General features: G+C 46.2%; 1 protein-coding gene across 3 annotated transcripts in view; it reads left to right on the top strand.

The window, feature by feature from the left end:
- The window catches only part of EPB41L4B (erythrocyte membrane protein band 4.1 like 4B), a 127732-nt gene that overhangs the window by 94929 nt on the left and 12072 nt on the right, over positions 1-20731 (top strand). For 2 of the 3 annotated variants that reach the window (XM_064578976.1, XM_045882874.3), the window contains exons 18-22: positions 4213-4338; positions 5158-5225; positions 8351-8449; positions 13675-13852; positions 15817-15894. In XM_064578976.1, the coding sequence (XP_064435046.1) occupies positions 4213-4338; positions 5158-5225; positions 8351-8449; positions 13675-13852; positions 15817-15894 (549 nt within the window). Of the gene's footprint in view, positions 1-4212; positions 4339-5157; positions 5226-8350; positions 8450-13665; positions 13853-15816; positions 15895-20731 lie in introns of all 3 variants that reach the window. The other variant, XM_045882875.3, reaches the window with a different exon arrangement.

The following is a 20731-nucleotide window of genomic DNA, read 5'->3' as shown; positions in this document are numbered from 1 at the left end:
CAAATTTTATCTTCGAACTGTAGAATGTCAGGGCTGGATTCAATCTACCATTTGGTTCAGCTTTCTTACCATCCGAGCTCAGAGGAAGGGAAATTATTTTCTTGAGGTCACACAGCAGGGGATGAATCCTGGGGCCCCTGACTCCCGGCCCAGTGCTCTCTGCACTCCAGCATGCCTCTCCGTTTTGTACACCAGGCTTTCTCGACTTCAGCACTACGGATATTTTGGGCTGTGCTTGTGGAGGAGCTGGTCCTGTGCGTTGCTGGATGTGTGACAACATCCCTGGGTTTCACCCGCTAGCTCTAGGAGCACCCCCATCCAGGTGCGACAACCAACTTCATCTCCAGACATTTCCACAAATATCCCCTAAAGGGCAAAAGTGCCCTAGTTGGGAACCAGTGTTTTACACATATTTTAATTTTTAAAATCCCCAAAGCAGTAGTCTTTTTCATTCGTGGATCATTTCTTCCACTCTGATGCTTCTTCGCTTCACCCCCCCTTTATAAGAGGGAATAGGAAGCATTTGGAAGATCTGGCCTGAGAAGCACCTCTCCTCCTTACCCACACTGGGCTATTCCTCCACCGTAGCCAACCCTCCAGCCTATGCCAGACTTCCAGGATTTCTCACAAGACCCTCATTTCCTTGTATTCCCCCAAAGGGCAGCCTCAAGTCCCTTTGACACCATCAAGGGCCTGCTCACCTGCTTTTTCTTCTAGACCACCCTCCCCGATGGCCGGCTGGAAAGAATCCCTCCCGTAGGATGGCGCCAGCATTCACTCAGTCACCGGGTGCTTAGTGAGCAGGCCCATCCGAGGCGCTGGGAAACCAACCCAATATATCATGCGCCCCCTGCATGGTCTTCTTTCTCTCAGTCTCTTCGTTTTCAAACTTGTTTTCTGCAATCCATGCAATAAATGGTTTGAAGAGGCTTATCCAGAGTTTGGCAGAATCCAAACATATTTTGTGAGGTGAGACAGCAGAGAACAAGCCGCAGACGGCTCACAAGCTCTGTGTAATCTGCAGTTGCCATGAATGTTGGTGGGCCGTCAGCAGGCGTGGTCGCTCTGGGTTAAGGTGCATCTGAGACAGCTGTGATTTGCTGCGCGTTTTCCCTGCAGCCCTTTTTTCTCTCCTTCCACTTGAAGAAATGCATCAGGGAGCAAGTGGGCTAAAGTGATGTCAGATAATCTTGAGTTTGTCCTAACACAGAAGCAAAGAACGTTACTTCACACCATGACTGTCCTTAATCACACATTCGGTGCCACGGACCTCACCCCACAGTTGGTGACCAATGGCTTCAGTGCTTTCAAGGATTTTTCCCAGTCTCAAGGATCGAGAATCCTCTGATTCTTCGAAGTTTGGATAAGTTCCTGTTCTCGATCTGATGGTGAGAAGACATTTTCATTGCCCAGGTCCAAAGTTGTACCCGAAGTTATCACAGGGATTTAAATCTCACCAGATTTCGAATGTGTAAACAATGTTGTAAAAAGTGCATCCGATCCTTTTTTTTATCCCCAAACCACTTCCCCCAAACAGATGGACTGTTTCCAACTATAATCATCTCAAAGCCCGATTGTCATTCACTTGTATGTTTTAAATCTGTATTTCAATATTGAATGATAAGGCATCTTTCACCATTCAAATTGAATGCAAAACACAATGCGTGGTCATGCAAAAGAGAGAAAGCACGGTTCTTGGAACCATCTTTCAGGCTGGAATGATGGACTCGTTGTAATCCAGATTTTTATCTCCTAGAGATGACTTTGATGCAAACCTATGCATAGAATGATAGTCAGATTTCCCCAAATTTATATTGGTCTTCACCTGCATCCATTCATTAGAGCCGCCCAGTAGCTCCTGCTTCATCAGGTAGAACAGGAACAAGCCAGCTTCAATTTTATATCCAAAAAAAAAGCAGTTTAAAAGGACTAAAATTCAAAGGGAAAACCAATGCTGAATTCTCATTCTTTTCTTATTTAGCAGCATTCATTTTTTTTTTAAATAGATCTTCGGTCATTAGTGTCAGTATAACTATATCCCCTTAAGCAATTGTCAAAAACTCCAAGTGGGCTTTTTATTCTTATATTCCAGCATATCATTCCAGAAAATTAAATCTAATTTACAAATTAACTCTTCACACACCAGTGAAAACACCCATGCTGGTGTTAAACAATTAGCTTCATGTGGCAGGATTTACAAACACAAGAGCTATACTACCAAGCTCATCTTTCAAAATAAATGAGTTACTTATTTGTTTTGGGAGTTGGGGGCATTCCCTGTCTTTTAGGATAATGATTCCAGCCAAAAGAGTCTGTTCTCTTTATACCCAATTCGATGGCTTAGGATCATTAGTGCCCTCATGTCTGATGCTCTTTTTCAGTTGTGTTTTCTTTTCTAACCAAAGAATCTAACGTAAGAGTGCCATTCATATCTTTTTCTTTTATTTTTCTCATTTGCTCATCACAGTAATCTTATGAAGGAAGAAACTGAGACTCAGGGAGGTTAAGGGGATCCAGTATGGCTGAGCGGTCAAGATCTTGGAGGCACTCGATCATGAGTGTGATTCGTGGCTCTTCTGCATCCTTTCTGTGTGACCTGGGGCCAGTGACATACCATCTCTCTGCTTTGTTTTTCTCATCTATAAAACGGGGATGGTGACAGTATCTGCCTTCAAATGAGAGGAGGCAATGAAATGTGCTTCATCAGCAGCTGGTCCACAACAAGCTCTCAGTAAATGTGAGCGACTGGAATTATTTTTCTTTTCATCATCACCATCCTCATCATTTTTGTTTTATGGTGCCAAACAAGGCGAGAGCTGAGATTAAAATCCAGGTCTTCTGTCCCTGCTTATCTTGCTGTTACATGAAATGGCTTCATTCTACTCAATCTACCAAGGGCTCCTTGATGCATTTGGAGGTCCCGCTGGGAAACTGCATTCTGTGCTCTCTTTTCTTTATTAAATAATGTCAACCAGCTGATTGCCCTCTACTTCCTCTGGCACTTTCATAACACTCCTGCTATGTGTACCAAGGTGCTCAACTGGACTTTTGAATTAGCAAATCGGATTCATTTTGGAGCTTTAGAACATTTTGTTCTTGTCCTGTACACTGTACAGCCAACGTGTCGCCTCAAGTCCTGCTATTGGGACTTCTAGCCGTCGTAGGGTCTTACACCTTTCTTATTAAACACATCTCTTTAACCATACATCATTATCATCTTTTTAGTAGGTATTTATCGGGCACCTGCTGTGTGCAAAGCACCACATCAGCGCTGGGATATGCGCTGACCACCATAGGCATGGCTCACATTAAGACTCCATTCGCAGCCTGGTGTGTGTACCATCAGAGATGATTTCAGGTTATACACATAGATGAGTATTTTTTCATAGTTATGTAGTTGTCATAATGTCTTCTCTAATAAATAGCCACAAAGCCTATTATTTCAAAGATATTAGTGTGTAGGACACACTGAAAATAGGTAGTCCCCAGGTAATCCACCTTAACTGGATCATATAAATGATAGGTACATGTTGGGGCGCCTGGCTGGCTCAGGCCATGGAACGTGGGATTCTTGATCTCAGGGTTGTGGGTTCGAGCCCCATGTTGGGTGTAGAGGTTACTTAGAAATAAAATCTTTAAAAATAAAATAAATTATAGGTACATGTTCAGTGAGTACCTAGGAAATGGCAAAACAGTGAAGGTAGGGTACGAAATTACCGACATCTGAGACACTCTGTAATGAGGTGGCATGGATACAAGTTTCACAAACTTCAGCAAGTTTTATTGTAAAACTGCCAATGCCTATTTTTCACTTTTTCCCCAGCAAGTCACAGGATTGAATCTCTATGTATGTAAGAGTGGCAGTTATGGGGGGAAACAGCACTGCACTAGGGGACGGAAAACCCGAAGCTTGAGTCCCGGAGCTGCCCCTAGCTGGAAGAGTCACTTCTCTTTGACCCTTCACCCCATCGTCTAGTACGACCCTTCACCCCGTTTCCTCTCCCTGATTCACACGAGGATGCGAGGATGTGCTTGTGGATCTTTTGCAAACACTAAAAGCAGGGGCGCACGTATAAGGAGTTGGGGGACGAACTCGTGTAGGTGTTTACGACTGAGTGTTATTTGCAGTTACCGTTGATGGGAAAGGTTAACATAGCTGTTTTCTTTCCTCTTTGTTGACAATCGGCTGCGTGTGTTTTGGGTTTGTCACAGGCTGAAGAAAAAAAAATTTCCGAGAAGACTCTTCAGACCCCTCTTTTGCCTTCCCCCATAGCCGACCATGTGAAGTGTAACATTTTGAAAGCCCAGCTGGAGAACGCATCGCGAGTGAGTGCCCAGGTCCGTGGAGCTGGTGCCTCCCTTTGATTTCACGCCACAGGATTTCCTTCCTGCCATAGAGGAGAAGGAGGCCCTCTAGGCCCAAGATACCGTGTCCGGCAGGGTCCAGCCCGGAGACAGGAGCCATACCCGCTATGTGAACAGAGATTTCAGCACCAAGAGTTACTAACTGGCGTACAGTTATTCACTGGGGCGTTGTTGATGGGTTGAAGGCCATAGACTCCTGCTCTGACCTCCAGCGTACATTCAGCTGGCCTCCCTGGCTGAGTGGGTGTCCCTTCCTCCCCCACCATTCTCTGTGGGACTCACCGGAGGGAGGAGGACAAGGCTTCTATCAAAATCATCAAAATCATATGACGTAATTCCTCCCAGGCTTGTTACACTGATATGAAAAGACAGATTCTAAATTCCTTTGTAAGCTGTAACTGGTATGTGAGCATAGAGCTGATTATTATTCCTGATCAGCAATGTCAGGTGGGGGATTAAGCTGTGGGTTTGGCTTTTCCCACACTCTCCCTTTCTCATTCAAGTATGAGTTGGCACATAGCAGGTGCTCAATAAAAGTATGAATGCAAGTGCTGATTACATTTGAATGATTAAGTGTTAATCCCCATGATGGGGAATGACTCATGAAAACATTTTTTTTTTCTTAATTTATATAAACACCGAAGAAAATTTGTCATTGACTGAGTACTTAGTGAACCACCTCTCTGAGCTACCTTCACATTTCTGTAATCCTTTGAATGTTGGGGACCTGAAAACATTTTTTGCTCACCAAGATAATTCAGTTTTGACTAACAGGCCTGTTTTCTTTAACAGGTTGGAAAAGAGGAATCAACATTTGTAAATATCAATAAGAAATCCAGTCTTCAGGATGCTAATGTAAGGTCTGTTGCTTCTTGTTTGAATGGGGAAACAATACTCTGTATCATCAACGTTATCCTCGAAACATTACTCACGAGGGCATTTGCAAATAAAATCAGTAAGGAAAAAAGAAAATTGGAACGTCAGTATGAAGAGATAGAAAAAGACTTGCTTAAAACAACTTCGCTTAAGTCTCAGGAACGCTGCTTATTCTCAGTTTCATTATTTCTAACTGCTGTGCTAACAAAGAAATCACTCTGAGGTGAGGAGTATATAGATAAGACCTTGTCGTTCCCCTACTTGATGTCCTTTCTTTAAAGACTGCTCTGCTCTCAAAGTGGAGTCCAGACTTCTCAACAGAGCACGGGAGACCCTTTAGGACTGGACTTCTGCTCTCTGTCCCAGCTCAGTTTATCACTCTTCCTTTGGCCATTGATGTACTCTTCATATTAAACTCCTTTACAGTACTAGAGCCACACATGCTCTTTATTTTTTTTTTTAAAGATTTTATTTATTTATCTGAGAGAGAGAGACACAGCAAGAGAGGGAACACAAGCAGGGGGAGTGGGAGAGGGAGAAGCAGGCTTCCCGCGGAGCAGGGAGCCTGATGCGGGGCTCGATCCCAGGACCCTGGGATCATACCTGAGCCAAAGGCAGATGCTTAATGACTGAGCCACCCAGGCGCCCCCACACACGCTCTTTAAAGCTTCCAGGCCATCACCACTTTAAACCCAGAGGAAAACCTTCCTCCTCTGATCTCACAGAGAGCAGACACCCTCCCCCTCTCAGCCCAAGTAAGTAACAACCTATAAATATCATGGCAGTTCCATTGCCACCTTGGTGGTCTAATACTGGTGGGGTATCTCTAGGTGGTTTCCTAAAATGGGTCCAAGGGTCACTGCATCAGTCTCTCATTAAAAACACAGACTTTTAGGGGCGCCTCATGGCTCAGTTAAGCGTCAGACTCTCGGTTTTGGCTCGGGTCGTGATCTCAGGGTCGTGAGACCGAGCCCTGCATTAGGCTCCATGTTCACTGGGGAGTTGGCTTGAGATTCTCTCTCTCCCTCTCCCCCTGCCCCTCCCCACCATGCACACACACTCTCTCTCTCTCTCAAATAAATAAATAAATAAATCTTTAAAAAACAAAACAAAACAACAACCACCACAGACTCTTGGGTCCTACTCCAGACCTTTCAGATCCTTGTAGGGGGGTGGGGGGGGTTGGACAGGAACCAGAATTTCAGCAGGTACCCCAGGTGATCCAGGAACCACTGCTCTGGGGCATTCTTGATGTTAAAAATAAAACTCACACTTTTCTATGTCACCTTTGATTCCCAATCTGTGTCCTTGGTATAATGTTGTCTTACTCCAGAGCACATACCCAGCTGCCTCCTGGACGCCGCAAAACCTTAATTCATCTCTTCCCATCCTACCGCACTAACCCTTCACCTGTTTTTCAGTCTTGGTTAATGGCATTATTACTTACCCTTCGTCCAGATCTGATGCCTGGGAGTCCTTGACTTTCTCCTCCTTCATCCCCTTATAAAATTGACCACCATGTCCTGCTAATTCAATATTCGTATTTTCCCCCACATCTGTCCTCTCCTCTTCATGACCTGAATCTCAAGTCTACAGCAAGCCCTCACTGTCTCTGTGCCTGGATACCTCCTGCCACAGTCTTTGAAGATGCTCCCAGCCAGCCTGTCTTCACCAGGATTCGTTTCCTTGCTCTAAGGGTTTTTCCAACAAGCAAGTCTGACTATGCCATTCCCTTGCCTCAAACTTTTAGTGACACCTTGGCCTTCAGTGTAAACTCCTGAGGCCCCTCATGACCTGGTGCTTCTTGCTCTAGTGGAAATCCCCTGCTCTTCTGCTAGGACCTCACCTGTTAGCGGTTCCAGCACCTTGCATTCTGTAGCTCTCTACTCTCTTTTCCACCTTGGAAGTCTTCCCTCCATCTGGTTAAGTGTAAACTCCTCCACAGAGCTTTCCAGATGCCAGCCATTCCACCGAAGTGAAGTTATGCGCTCCCTGGTTGAGTATGAGTTCTTTCAGGGACTATATTCAGTTGACTCCAGGGTCCCAGCTTGAGGAAATCATGAATCTAGACTATGCTGACCCCAATTTCTTTATTTGCTCATTCGTTCACGTGTTTATTCAACACACATTGATTAAGCACTGGCCACATGCCTACCACCGTATTAGACACTAAATAGAGGAGAAAATGGGGGCTCGGGATTGTTCATTGACTTGCCAGAGATTCCTTGCTGAGGACCTCAACTTATTTTAATGTCCTTAGGTCCCAGAAGGTAATTTCTGATTTTTTATTTTTTTAAGATTTTATTTATTTATTTGACAGAGGGAGAGAGAGAGCACAAGTAGGCAGACAGGCAGGCAGTGGGAGAGGGAGAAGCAGCTCCCCGCCGAGCACAGAGCCCGATGCGGGGCTCGATCCCAGGACGCTGGGATCATGACCTGAGCCGAAGGCAGATGCTTAACCGACTGAGCCAGCCAGGCACCCCCTGATTTTTTTGAAATGAAATTAGTCATAACCACTACAAAAATATGTGAAAGCTTTTTCTTAAAATCACTGTTTTGAATAGGGCCCATTGGTTATCTGGCATATTTTCTTGAGGAAATACAGAAGTGAAACAATTTTTAACATTTTCACATACACAAAATTAAAATATTTTAGAAAAAGTCTTAAAGGCCTTCTGATTATGCACTTTTCACATTAAATACTATGTTTATCTTTTAAAAATATATCCTGTGCTATATTTAAAATAACATAACTACCAGATTACTTTGAAGTAAAAATGGGTTATCCATGGGTTTCTCTTTGCTCATTTTATTGGCAAAACCTGGTAATGAACCAAACCCTGGAGGTAGGTGTTTTGGTCAGAGAAGCTTTATGTGGTACCCCAATTATATTCAGTTCCCACTTTCTATATTTTCTTCCCTATTATTTTGGTTTTTGTTTTTGGACTTTCTATGATATATTTAAAAATTATATTTAATAAGTAGAGTGGAAGGGAGGAAAATGGATATGTTGACTACCAATGTTATTAAGGGTTTAAATTAACTGAGAAAGCAGTTCCTACCCTAAACTTTTCTGTTGGTGATGTTCTATTTTTTGGTATGTCTCTAGAAGTCCTATTCCTATACGTGTGGAAACTACCCAACCAGCAGTGGAAAAGCCGGAAATCAAGCCTCCCCGAGTGAGGAAGTTAACAAGACAATACAGTTTGTGAGTTCTGTACTTCAAGTTTTTCGATAATAATCACAAAGTTGACGCTAAATGTTCAGTTGTAAATGCTTTTTAGCCTCTCACACCACTTCCAAAGAGCCATCCCCCAAAATACAGTTTGTTTCCAATTTAGGTCATAATGGGACTTGACTTTTCTCTCTGAAAACATTACATAGTTGGCATATGTATTGATTATTGATTGCTATGGAACAAATTACTCTAAAATTAGTGGCTTTAAACAGTCCACATTTATTACCTCACAGTTTATGTGGGTTAGAAGTCCAGGCATGGCTTAGTTGGATCTTCTGTGTCAGGGTCTCTTAGAAGGTTGCATTCAAGGTGTGGGCAGGGGCTGTGGTCTCATCCGAAGGCTCATTCTTGCAGATTGGAACAGGATTTGGTTCTTATTGGCTGTTGTCTGGAGGTTGCCCTCAGTCCCTAGTCATGTAGACTTTTCCTCTCCGATGGAGAAATCACACAAGAAGAGCCAGAGAGAACTCTCACAAGGCGAAAGTCACAGCCTTTTGTAACCTGATCACAAATGATATCCCATCACCTTTGCCATATTCTGTTCGTTAGAAGCAAGTCAGGAGGGCCAGCCCACACTCAAGGGTCAGGGATTACACAGGGGCATGGATACCAGGATGGGGAATCATCAGGAGCTTCATATCAAAAGCTTCATCCATGGCATAATTGTGAAATGGTAGCATGATCTGTCAACAGAGCCAAAGCTAATAACTGAGCTGTGTGAGACCTATGGGAGGAGTCCTATCCCAAAGTATCCCAGAACCACCAGGGCCTGTCCAATTTTGTTCAGCTTAATGAAAATTCCTTGGCTCCCGTATGCACAGAGTTGTTTTAGGCTCTTCTAGGAAGAACAAAATGACTTTGACAGTTCCCATCTGAGGAGTCACCATTTATTGGAGGGAGAGACAGATTGCAAATAATTATAATCCAAAGAAGATGGGTAACTGCTGTCATAAGAGTAGTAGTATTTTAGTAAGAGCTGTAGTGCTAATCACAATGGTAGTTCCCATTTCTTGACCTTGGCTGTGGCACTATGCCTGGGTGTATAATTGACCAGAGGGCTGCAGGGGGATATTTGAGTGCCAGGGAATGCGTGCAGCTCTGGAGTCAGAAAGGCTTCTGTCAGAGTCCTGGCTAGTTTACTGCTCTAAACTCTTGGGGAAATTACTTTTTCAGCCTCTCTTTCCTTGTCTGTAAAATGGGTAAGCTAATACCTAGCCCTGAGGAATTTGGTGAGGGTTGATGTGCCATAATGCAGGTCTAGCCCATAGCAAGGGACCTGGCCAGTGGATGAACTAGCTCCCTGTCCTTTCTTCTCGAGGACCTGAAAGCCTCCGAGAAAAGGTCCAGTTTGGGGGATACCCTGAATGCAAAGTGTAGGCTGGGGAGGGTGACTTTGGATGCACTTCTCAAACAGCCAGCTCGAGCCTGCACCTGGCGAAAGGGAAGAGGCCACCACCTCCCACCTCATTAGCCTTAATAGAAATGCTGGAGGGTTGGAGCAGCTGTATTTCCTAGGAAAGCCAAAATGAGTAATTCAAATAATTAACAGTCCTAATGGTTTCTGGGGGACAAATTAAATCATGAAAAAATCTGCTCCCCTGAGGATAAAGCTGTCAGGATTATTAGACTTTCCTTTTACATTTTGAAACTCCAAATGTTATTATCACCTATTCAGGATATGCAATCATGTTGGAAAGAATGACTAATACGTGGCCTGGAAGGAAAGAAAATTTAACTCACTATAGTGGCTCTTTTAAGGAAACCCTTTCCAAACCTCTAACTTCACATGTGTATTTCTTAAGCTACTCCAAAGTATTTTGCTTCAAAAATAAAAGAATAGCAGCATTTTCCCCATTAATAATAATAGAAAAATTAATGGGTGAGATTTTCCCAGTTTTAAGTTTTTGCCCCATAAAAATAGTTCTTAAATTGTTCACACCACCACCAGTCCTCTCTTTCAGTCATAGATATTGATGAGTTAATAAACACAGTGTCAAGGAATACAGATGGAAAAAACTCAGATTTCCCTTTTAAAAAATACACACACACACACACACACACAGTCCTTTTGGCTATTAGGGTATTCTGAGTTCCTAGGCCAGCATAATGTGGATTTGGATTTTAGCGTTCTCCACCAAGAGCATCACAATGTCCAAGTACTCCCTGAACGAGTTTTCAGATTGATGCTTTTAAGGATATACACACAAACCTCCTGGTTTGTTCTGTCCTGGAGGTAATGACTTAGGGAAGAAACATGTGGCTGCTGATGCCCGCAGAGAAGAGAGAGAAGCAGAACTCGAGGTAGAGTTCGAGGCAGGAAAGAGTGTCCTCTATTGATACCAGGCAGTGTGTTTAGGAAATGATGAGCGGCTATATTTGCTTCTAGAAATGTAACTTTACTATTTATTTAAACACCATATAAAAGCCTAAAAATATTCTAAAGAGAAAAATACCTTAAGTCTGAAGAGAAAAGATAACCAATTCCCTAGAATCATGCCACCAAAAATAACCTATGTTCACATTGAATGACTATTGCTGTAGACATTTTTCACATATTATTAAAATGGAAGGAAGTCATTTCAAAGAAAAGAATCCAGCTACACATAAAATTGTACTTATTAAATGTTGTTTCATGAATTTAACATGAATTTACCTCAGAAACGGAGGTTGAATTAAAAGACGCAGTGTAGTTAAGCAGATTATCTTTGCCACAAGATCTAAGTTAGGACAAAAGGTTATAAAACCCATCAAGAATTTGGAGTCTTTTTCAATTTTAGGCAGCATCAGTTGACTTCCTGCTGTGAAAGATGAGCTATGTTTTTTTTTTAATAGCCTATAATATTAAACTGAATAACTATGCTTTTAAGGTTGTAATTTTCTCTTGTAATGAGGCAGAAAAGCGTTTTAACCCCACTCTTCCACTTAACTAGCTGTGTGACCTTGAGCAAGTCATGTCACAATCTGCCACTGAATAACGTCTACTTCTCTGAAGAATGGAGATCATAATGCAGGGTTGTTGTAAGAATTAAATGGGCTAATGCCTGTATTACTGAGCTGATTAACTTCATCAGCATGGATCCACATATGTGATGTCTTACTAGTTTTCCCACTTACTTATTCCAACCTCACCTGTCCCCTTATTAAGTCCTACATCCTCCTCTTGAGGCTTCTGCATATATAGAAAGATCCTAAATCTCCCAGGACCCTCCTCAGTGAGTCCCATCCTCACCTCATTTTGTGTACCATGGCCACGTTTCCCACAAGGCCCCTGTGAGGGACCCTGCTCGGCCACACTGGTGCTCACTGGCCATGGACCCTTTAGTCTCCAGCCTTGCTCAGCCATCACTTCTAAAACATAACCCCTAAGCCAGGGTAGCTCTAGGACTTCCACATGCAAGCCCCTTAGGAAAAGTGTATCAGGGTCCCTAAGACTACCCAATTCACTAGAAGGACTTGTAGAACTCAGAAAAGCTGTTACCCTCACAGTTATGGCTTATTCCGGTGGAAGGATCCAGACTAAAATCAGCAAAGGAAAAGGCACATAGAGTGGAGTTTAAGAAGACCGAGCACAAGCTTCCACTTGTCTTGTCCTAGAGGAGTCATGTGGTTAGTGTCTCCTTCTTCCAGCAACAACATGTGACAACATACGTGAAGTCGTGCCAAGCAGGGAAACTCACCCAAGCCTTGGCGCCCAGGGTTATTATTGGGGGTCAGTCACGTAGTCATGAAACAACTACCCGGTCTCCAATAACTGCCCCCCAACCCTGAGATCAAACTGATATCGTGTGGCCCTAAGCTCTAGGCATACAAGGGCTGGTCTTCACTATAAATCACATGGCTAACACAGACTATGTGGCATGGCCCAAGGTCAGGTATGCAGTGACACCCTTATCAGGCGGGATATTCCCAGGGCCCAGAGGTTCTCCCAGAAGCTCATCAATGGCCAGTGGTTCCTGTGGCATGTGCCGAGTTAGAGCTCCCCAGGCCTGCAGGGTTAGCCCTAATACTACACAGGCAGCAATCTGGTTGGCATTAGGGGATCAGGGACTTGTCTTAACTTCTGTAAGTTTGAGAAGATACTGTTCATACTAAGAATAGGTGATTGATGGCACTGCTCTGTCCTGGGCCACTAGGACCAGATTAAAAAGGTCTTCCTGCCTTGACATACTTTGTGGGAGGTCAAACCTTCCCCGCACATCCAAGCCCCGGAAACAAACCCAGAATGCCAACCTGGACTCCTCCTCCATTGTGATGACTTCCTGTCTAGTGTACTTTTCTCCCTGCATCATCCCATCCTGCCAGAGAGGTTCCAAGACCAGAGCTACGAGGCCCCCAAACACGTGTGCCCAACTCCTCCCCTGTAACTAATCACAAAAGGCGCCATTATACTTTTCACCCAGTGCAGTTGGTTCTTAAATGGCTTGTATTTACCTTCCTAAGGGAGGCCACTCCCTTGGTTTGGTGGCTCCTCAAAACATTAAGCATGGGAACTACCATATGACCCAGCAATCCCACTTCAAGTGGAATCCCAATCCAAAAGAATTGAAAGCAGGGTCTCAAACACATTAGTGTATCAACAGGTGCATAGATAAACAAAATATAGTCTATCGTTGCAATGGAACATTATCCAACCCTAAAAAGAAATGAAATTTTGATATATGCTACCACATGGACGGACCTTGGAAACATTATGGTAAGTGAAATAAACCAGATACAGAAGGACATCTATTGTATGATTCCACTTACGCGAGATACCTAGAATAGTCAAATTCATCCAGACAGAAAGCAGAACAGCTGTTACCAGGGGCTGCAGGGAGAGGGCCCTGGGAGTTACTCTTCAGTGGATACAGAGTTGCTGTTAGGGGTGATGAACAAGTTTTGGGTGTAGACAGTGATGATGGGTACACAACATCATGAATGTATCAAATGTCACTGAATTGTACACTGACCAGTGGATAAAATGATAAATGTTATGTGTCTTCCGTGATACAGAAAAAAAATTTTTTTTAAATCCCTTGGCAAATGACAGAACATCCAGCCCAAACTGGCTTTGGCAAAAATGTCCCTGTATTGGATCCTGGAAGCTGGACATCTGGCAGACATCTGCCCCCACCCCCTCCCGGCCCTCCCTCCATGCCCCACAGCCTGTTTATTGTTGTAATGAGCAGAGCTTCATGTGCTTTTAGTAACCGCAGTGATGAAGACGACCTCCCTCCTGACCTGGCCGCGGCAGTGGGAGCGCCCATCGCCACAGCCGCAAACGCTACCATGGCCACCACGCAAGTCTCCGTGCCGCCGGCGTCCCCCAAGGGCCACAAACTCAGCTCGCCTCAGAACTCAGAAGGCAAGGGCCAGCTGTCCCCAGGGGCCAAGGTATGGGGGGGAAGCCCCGAGGAGTAGTTGCACTGGCTAGGAATTCAGTATAAATTTAGCACGTGGCATCCCACGAGCATTTAAACTTGGCACAGTCAACTGTGCGCTCGTAAAGCAAGGGACACGGCCACCAGGGCAGGGTTTTTATATAACTCTCCCCAAAAGATGACCTGTTTACGAGATGCAAATGGTTTAATAAAGACCTTGTGCACTGTACTTTAAGAGAAATGGAAGAGATTTTTGAGGGCGGTTTTGGTTTTAGAATATCATCCCTATATAATCTAGAGTGCACCGTAAATATAGAAAACAAGACATGTTTTTCCACCCATGATGGAAAATTTGGAAGAGTAAAAACATAGAAGTGTCCCCATCCCCTTCCTTGTATTGGATGGTCCATGTGAATAGTTTGAAAATGGGAAATACTATTTTGTCAGTTTGCAATTTCAGGACATTGCTAGCTATGCGAATGGGCTGTGATAAAGGCCTTACTCAAGACATTTCTCTTGGTTTTCTCTGAGTGACCCTTAGCTGTGGTCATTCTACCCAGCGAGTGGTCCAAATACAAGCAAACCCCTTGCCCTACCAGTAGATGTCAAGTCAAAGGCTGCCTGGTCTGTGGACCCCACTGAGGAATGGTGGGTGTGTGAGGTGGGGGTCCTGAAGGCAAGACCAGACCCCAGACTCTGTTCCCAGCTGCTCCCTCCACATGCTTTATGGCTTGGCTGCTTGAAACAAGCAGTTACTCCACAGGCCTTGTTTCTCCAAGCCTGCTTCCTTCGCCTAAAAATGGGAATAAGGTCTGCTTCCCTGCCCAGCTTATGGGCCAGCATCAGGTCCAGTGGAGGGGACATCTGGGCAAACAGGTCATGATTCCAGTAGTAGCCTCTAGGTAACAATGGGCCAGGCCAAATCCTGCTTGACCATGGCCAGGCATTTACCCGCTCCCTTCCCAGGATCTTTGGGAATCCCTTTGTGGTCCTCAACAGGAGATCCTGCTCAGGCCAGGGACCCCTCAGCCAGTGACTGGCCCAGATTGAGGCTCCCTGCTTTCCTGTCGATCACCTCCTGGTATCTTGAGCGGGGTTCCCCTGTCTTGTGTAGAGTCCCTCATACTGCTTTGTTCCAAGTGCGGACACAGGTTCTCATCACCTTTTCTTCACCATGGTTAAAACCAAGCAAAAAAAAAAATGTATGAAACAAAGGAGACTTCAGTGGGGGATGTAGGTAGCATCCTACCAGAGGCCACAGGGCTCCCTCTCCTGGCCATCTCTCTCCTTAGGGCCCAGCTTGTGCCAAGTTGATGGGGCTTATTTTTTTTCCCATAAAGGGCCTCTAGGCCTCCCATGCTGCTGAGACCCCAGGGCAGGAGGGGAAAAAAAAAAATGTTTTCCTAAACACTGAACGTGGCTTTAACAGATACCTCCCTCCCACCAGGAAGATCTGCCTCATTATTATGCAGATGATGTTTTTAAAAAAATGTTTTTAAAGTAAACTCTGTGACACACATAGGGCTTGAACTCATGACCCTGAGATCAAGGATTGCGTGCTCTGCTGAGTGAGCCAGCCTGGCGCCCCCTGGGCTCCTGAGTTTAGCTCCTTGCGGCCTTAACCCTCTTGATCCAGGATGGGGGCTTTGCTCTCTATCTATTCAAAGGACTCTTTGAAGCATTTCCCCCCACAAAAGACCAGTCCAAGAGCACTCAGAGCTCTTAAAAGAAGTTGTTTGCACCTTTTAAAGAGGCAGTTTTCTCTAGCCTACACACTTTCTGCCCATTGACATTGGGGGTTCGGCTTCTATAACATGTACACTGCTGGGCAAGTGAACCGTATGGGGTACTGGAGCGGTCATGGGCTCGGTGACAGAAGGGAGGGAGAGGGGAGGGAAGAAACTGCGATTTCCGGTGACATGCCCGTGTCCGTCCGGAGCTGTCACTCACCAGCAGTATTTTTATCTGCCTTCCTAGAGTCCCTCTGACCGAGGAGGTGCTTTTACCTTGGAGCCAGGTGATCTCCTGATGGACTTCACAGAAGCCACTCCTCTGGTAAACTTCCCATTTTGCTAAAACCAGAAAAGCCACAGATCATAGAAACATCTTGGCAGTGGGACGGATGGACAGAGGTGGGCATCGCCGTTGGGAAGGCTCTTCCTCTTGTCCTGCTCACGGCCTGGAGGCTCAGGGATCAGCCTTCTTTGGGGGTTCAGGCACATGGGTCCCTTTACCTCCCAGAGTCCTCCGGGGAGGCGGTGCTCCCTTTCCCCCGAGGGCGGCTGCAGGGGTCCCACCCGCCTGTCTGCTGCTTCCCAAGCGTGGAGGGCTCCTCGGGGCGTGGGTCTTGGCTTCCTGGCTTCCTGGGCTGCTCCCCGCATGCCCACCCGTGGGGCATCTTTTGCTGCCGCTTCCAACAATGTGCTCTGGTCTGAAGCGCTGGCTCAAGGCCTCATCCCAGCTTTCCAGGCCCCTCGCGCCTCCCTGCCATCCTCCATCCTCTGCCTATAGGTGTCCCCTTAGGGATGGTGGTGGTCCTCGTGGGTGGTCCTCCTGCAGGTGGGAAACCCTTTCAGGAGAGAGAGAGCACTGGACCCCAGGAGTCATGCAAGGCAGACCTGGCTTCAGTCTCTGCTCCCCTCCTTAGGAGCCTTGTCATGGGATAAAAGATGCCATCGTTTGCCACATCTGCCTCAGAGTGGTCTAATCGCGTGACACAGAGAGAGCCCTTGAAGAATATTAAAGCACCATAAATGTGTGTGAGGTATTAGGAAAAGTATTAGATGACACAGGCAGACTTGGATGTACCTTTGGCTGGGCTCAGCCTGACACCCAAGTGTACTTGAGCATAAATCATGGTCCACAAATGTGGAGCATGAGTCAAAATGTGAACCAAGTCACAAAGTACCTCCTGAGAGCTCAGTGCACACCTGGCCGTGTGTGAGGCTGTGGGAGCGGGCAGGGCAGCTAGAGGCTGGAGGGGAGTCGGGTTGATAAAGGGCCAGGCTCGACAGCAGAGCTGTGTAGAAGATGCTCGGGGAGAAGCCACAAGTGGGAGTCGTTCAGGACTGGCTCACTGGAGGGGCAGGTGGTGGATAGGAAGGGTTTCCAGAAGGCTTTTGAGAGGGGACAAATGAGGCAAAGTACTGTCTAGGCTTTAGGAATGATCACTGTCCCTGCTTCAGCTGGTACAAGGCGATCGTTTGGGATTTATACAGTTGTACTCATCTCGAGAGTTGGTACGGTCTGAGAGCTTCGAGTCAGCACGTTTGGATAAACAGCTGAGAACTGACAGTGGGTGAGACAGCCTCCTCCGGGAACCTTCAGAGTTACTCTCTTCCCATGTTGGAGAAAATGCAGTCAAGTTATTGATGGCCTGCTTGCTAGACAAATTGCCAAGATAGGCTAACCCAGAAACAGGGCCTTCTCTCATCCCCTCGTCATCCTTTTGCACAGATAAGGAAACTGAGTCCCAGAGTGAGGTAATCACACAGGGACCGAGCTGTTCCAAGCCCAAGTGTTCCAGCTTCTTCTCTGATGCCCTTTGCATCATCAGATTGGGCTGAATCTGGCATCTGGATTTCAGAAACTTGCCACTTTGGAGAAGAGCAATGCCTGGAAGGAGGGCTGGGTTTAAAGCTCTCCCCAGACTGAGAAAGCAGAACAAGGAGTGTGGAGGACGGGACAGCAAGTTAAGCAGCCTGGACCTGGCGCTACATCAGTATCCCAACTGAGTATCCCAGCTGAGGCCTTACACCCTAGGAGGGCCACGTGTGGGGGCTGGAAGCCAGGGCCGCAATCTGAGGACATCAGTAGCTGGAGGGCAGCAAACCCCAAAGGGACCTGAGAACCCCTAGATTGCAACCTGAGGGCCTATGAAGGCAGAAGGGGGAGAAAGCTAAGTTCCCAGGCCCACGCTGAAGAAAACATGCCGGACAGGAATAGAAGACAGTGGGGGAAGATCTCTCTCTGAGTTAGGCTCTTGAGAAACTTCCAGACTGCTGAAGCATGCTGCCATTAATGCCATCCGAGAGTCTATAGAAACTGCTACTGTTGTGGGACCCAGTGTCTAACCCTATCTGGGGTCACTGAGAAAAAGAAGGCTTCATAGCACTAGGGTTTTGAAGTATGAGTAGGAGTTTGCCAGATGGAGGAAATGGACCAAAGCATTCTATGCAGAGGGTACAGCATGAGCAAAATACTGAGTGTTTATTAAAGGTTCTGGCAGATCTGAGAAACTCGGATTAGTTTGCCAAAAAAAATATTTCGTAGCTCTGACAGGAGTGATGGGATTCCCTTAAAAACCATTGTGTTGCAGATCCAGCTGGTAGATTTAATTGCCCCATCTTTATCTATTCTTTGAACTTAATGGTCTGAGATTAGAAAGGAAGCAGCATCTGCCAGGGACCCAGAGGTCCCCTGATCTGAAGTCTGCAGTGAATACGTGTTCTCAGGATGAAGCATCCTTTGTCTTGCTTGTGTGGATTTGAGGTGTGAGTGCATGCCCACAGCGCACATTCACACAGAAGGTATGCTGGAGGGCTGGTATTGTGATGAGAGCACATTCCACTTGGGCCTTTCTTGGCATCACTGGCCTTACCCTTTCACTTGAGTCTTGTCTCCACCAGTGCCGAAGGGTCCTTGAGAGGAAGGGGGACTCCAGCAGCCTGCTTCTCCTGTCTGGTCCTCTTCCTCCATCTCCTCCATCTGCTCCTCCCAACATCGTAGAAACACAAGCAGCGGTCCTCTCTGTTCTTGTCGGGGAGAGGGTGGGGGTGTGGTGTCTCTGCCCCAGAGGACAGTGGAGGAGAGATTGGATTTAGGGTCTGGGGCTGGATGAGATTCCTAAAGCCACGGCACCACCCTGGTCCCTTGGGCCAGAGCTAGACGGACAGCAGAGAGGGTTGGGACCAGATTCTCTTGCCTTGATTCAACAGATGATCCACCAAGGCATTATCAGCGTTAGTATAACCCTTGTGACTCCAACCCTGATGATCCAGTCTCTGTGTAGAGCGGTTTTCAAAGCAGCATAGTCCAAACAACTGAGAAGAATAATGTCTCCGTCTTTAACTGGCATCTCTCAAAAAGCATTCAAGATTAAATTATCACCTCCCTGGTAACACTTCTCAAATCCCATGTTGCTTCCTTCTTAATTCTCTTGCACCCTGCATGACTCCAAGGATTTTCATCCTCAAACTCTCCAAAAAACATTCTTTCCAGTGTCGCTCTTGCAACCCTTTTTCCTCCTCTTTCCATATCTTTTCTTCTCCCATCCCCAACTCTTTTAGTATGTAGCTCAATTTAGCAATAGAAGCCCTACAACCTGCACAGCTTGTGGCTTGCCAGGGGCCAGAATCCGCAACACAGACCTGCCAATCAGACTGGAATTTCTGGCCAGGGAAGAGGTGGGGGGTAAGGGTGGGGAGGGGAGAAGGCAAGCCAGTGACCACAGCACCCACTGTCCCTTTGGTATCCTCTTTTGGAAGGTGAGTCTGGGTTGTGCACGGGGTGTTGGTGTTAACAGAGTGGAAGGAGGGGACGTTGACCCATCAATCAAGTCCCGCGCTCCAGGTCTGTCGTGCCAGCTTCCCTCCCCAGGTGACACACACTGCAAACACCTAGGCCTTCTGTGTTCCTGAGGCTTTCTCTTTGGGGCTGGTCCCTCCCCGATCCGATCCCCGATCCCCGTACTTCATGAACCACTCACCCGGCTGCAGAGCAGAAGCACTTAGGACCCAGGTCTGTTCTGGGCCAGGGACTGTTAGTCTAGAGTTCATGTGCCAGGGAGGAGGCTGGCGTGGCCAGACTCAGGTCGTGCAGGGCAAAAACAGGCCCTGGCTTGGGTGTCAGAAGAACTGGTTTTCCATCTATCTCAATAACTTAGTTTTTTTTTTTGAACCTCATTCTATCAGGAGGGCTGAAGCTTAATCCCAAGTGAAATCAGGGTGCCTCTTCCATCTTCCTGGGGATTCATTCATCTTCTCCAGGGCACAGGAAAATGGAGGGAAGTGTCTTTAGTTAGTGATGTCATCTGTTTGCAGATACCTCTGGGGCACTGCCTGCTTCCCTCATGCCCCTTTTGGGTGGGTGGAAGTCACTGTCCCGCTGGGATGAGAATCCCAATCTGTTGGACATACCACCCAGCCATTCTTTCTGCCCTGGGGCCTGCCACCTCCCCAGCTCTACCTGAGCAGAAGGACACTAGCCCCTCTCTGCTCTTTAATCCCTGTGCCTTAGCCTCAGCCGGGGAAGAGGGCCACGGGCCCCTCTGCTCAGTACTTCCTAATGTCTACCCCCTCCTCACTTTCCCTCTGACTTTTCTCTCCAGCCCACAAACTGGTAACCTCTTTTCTTGTCTGGATGATGAAGAAGCCTTTCACATTTCCATCTTCATTTGTCTATGCCAAAAACCTTTCTGTTCCCCAAGGAGTCAGATTTTTAAACCTCAAAAGCCAAGTAGCTTAGAAGAACCTAGCTGCCTGAATGTGAAAAAAAGCCAAGGAGGAGAGGAAATGCTGGGAGAAAAAAATGAAATGGTATTTCAGAATAGTATCCTATTACACGTATTATCTTGTTTCCTGTGCATTTACTAACAGATGCATATTTAGAAGGGTCATACATGCTTGTGGGATGGATCAACATTTCTTTACCATAAAAGTCCAATGCTGGGCAAAGTCTTAAGTCATTCATCTTAACCTTCAACTAAGACACAAGTAGCTGGTAACACATTTTGGCATCTAGGCAGTATGTCCGTGTTTGTCGGTCATTCACGCCAGCTTTTATTTTCTTCAAAAAGCACACAGGAGTGCCCGCTTATCTGCAGAGGCTAAGGCTGCATGGCCTGGGGTCCCTGGGTTCTGGCTGGGGCAGTGTTGAGAAGTGAGGTGCGGGG

Source organism: Mirounga angustirostris, unplaced genomic scaffold, assembly GCF_029215605.1.
Source record: "Mirounga angustirostris isolate CCGP_5_RB_7025 unplaced genomic scaffold, mMirAng1.0.hap1 SCAF_15, whole genome shotgun sequence".
In the NCBI taxonomy this organism is placed as follows: domain Eukaryota; kingdom Metazoa; phylum Chordata; class Mammalia; order Carnivora; family Phocidae; genus Mirounga; species Mirounga angustirostris.
This window is presented reverse-complemented; position numbering and strand designations above follow the sequence as displayed.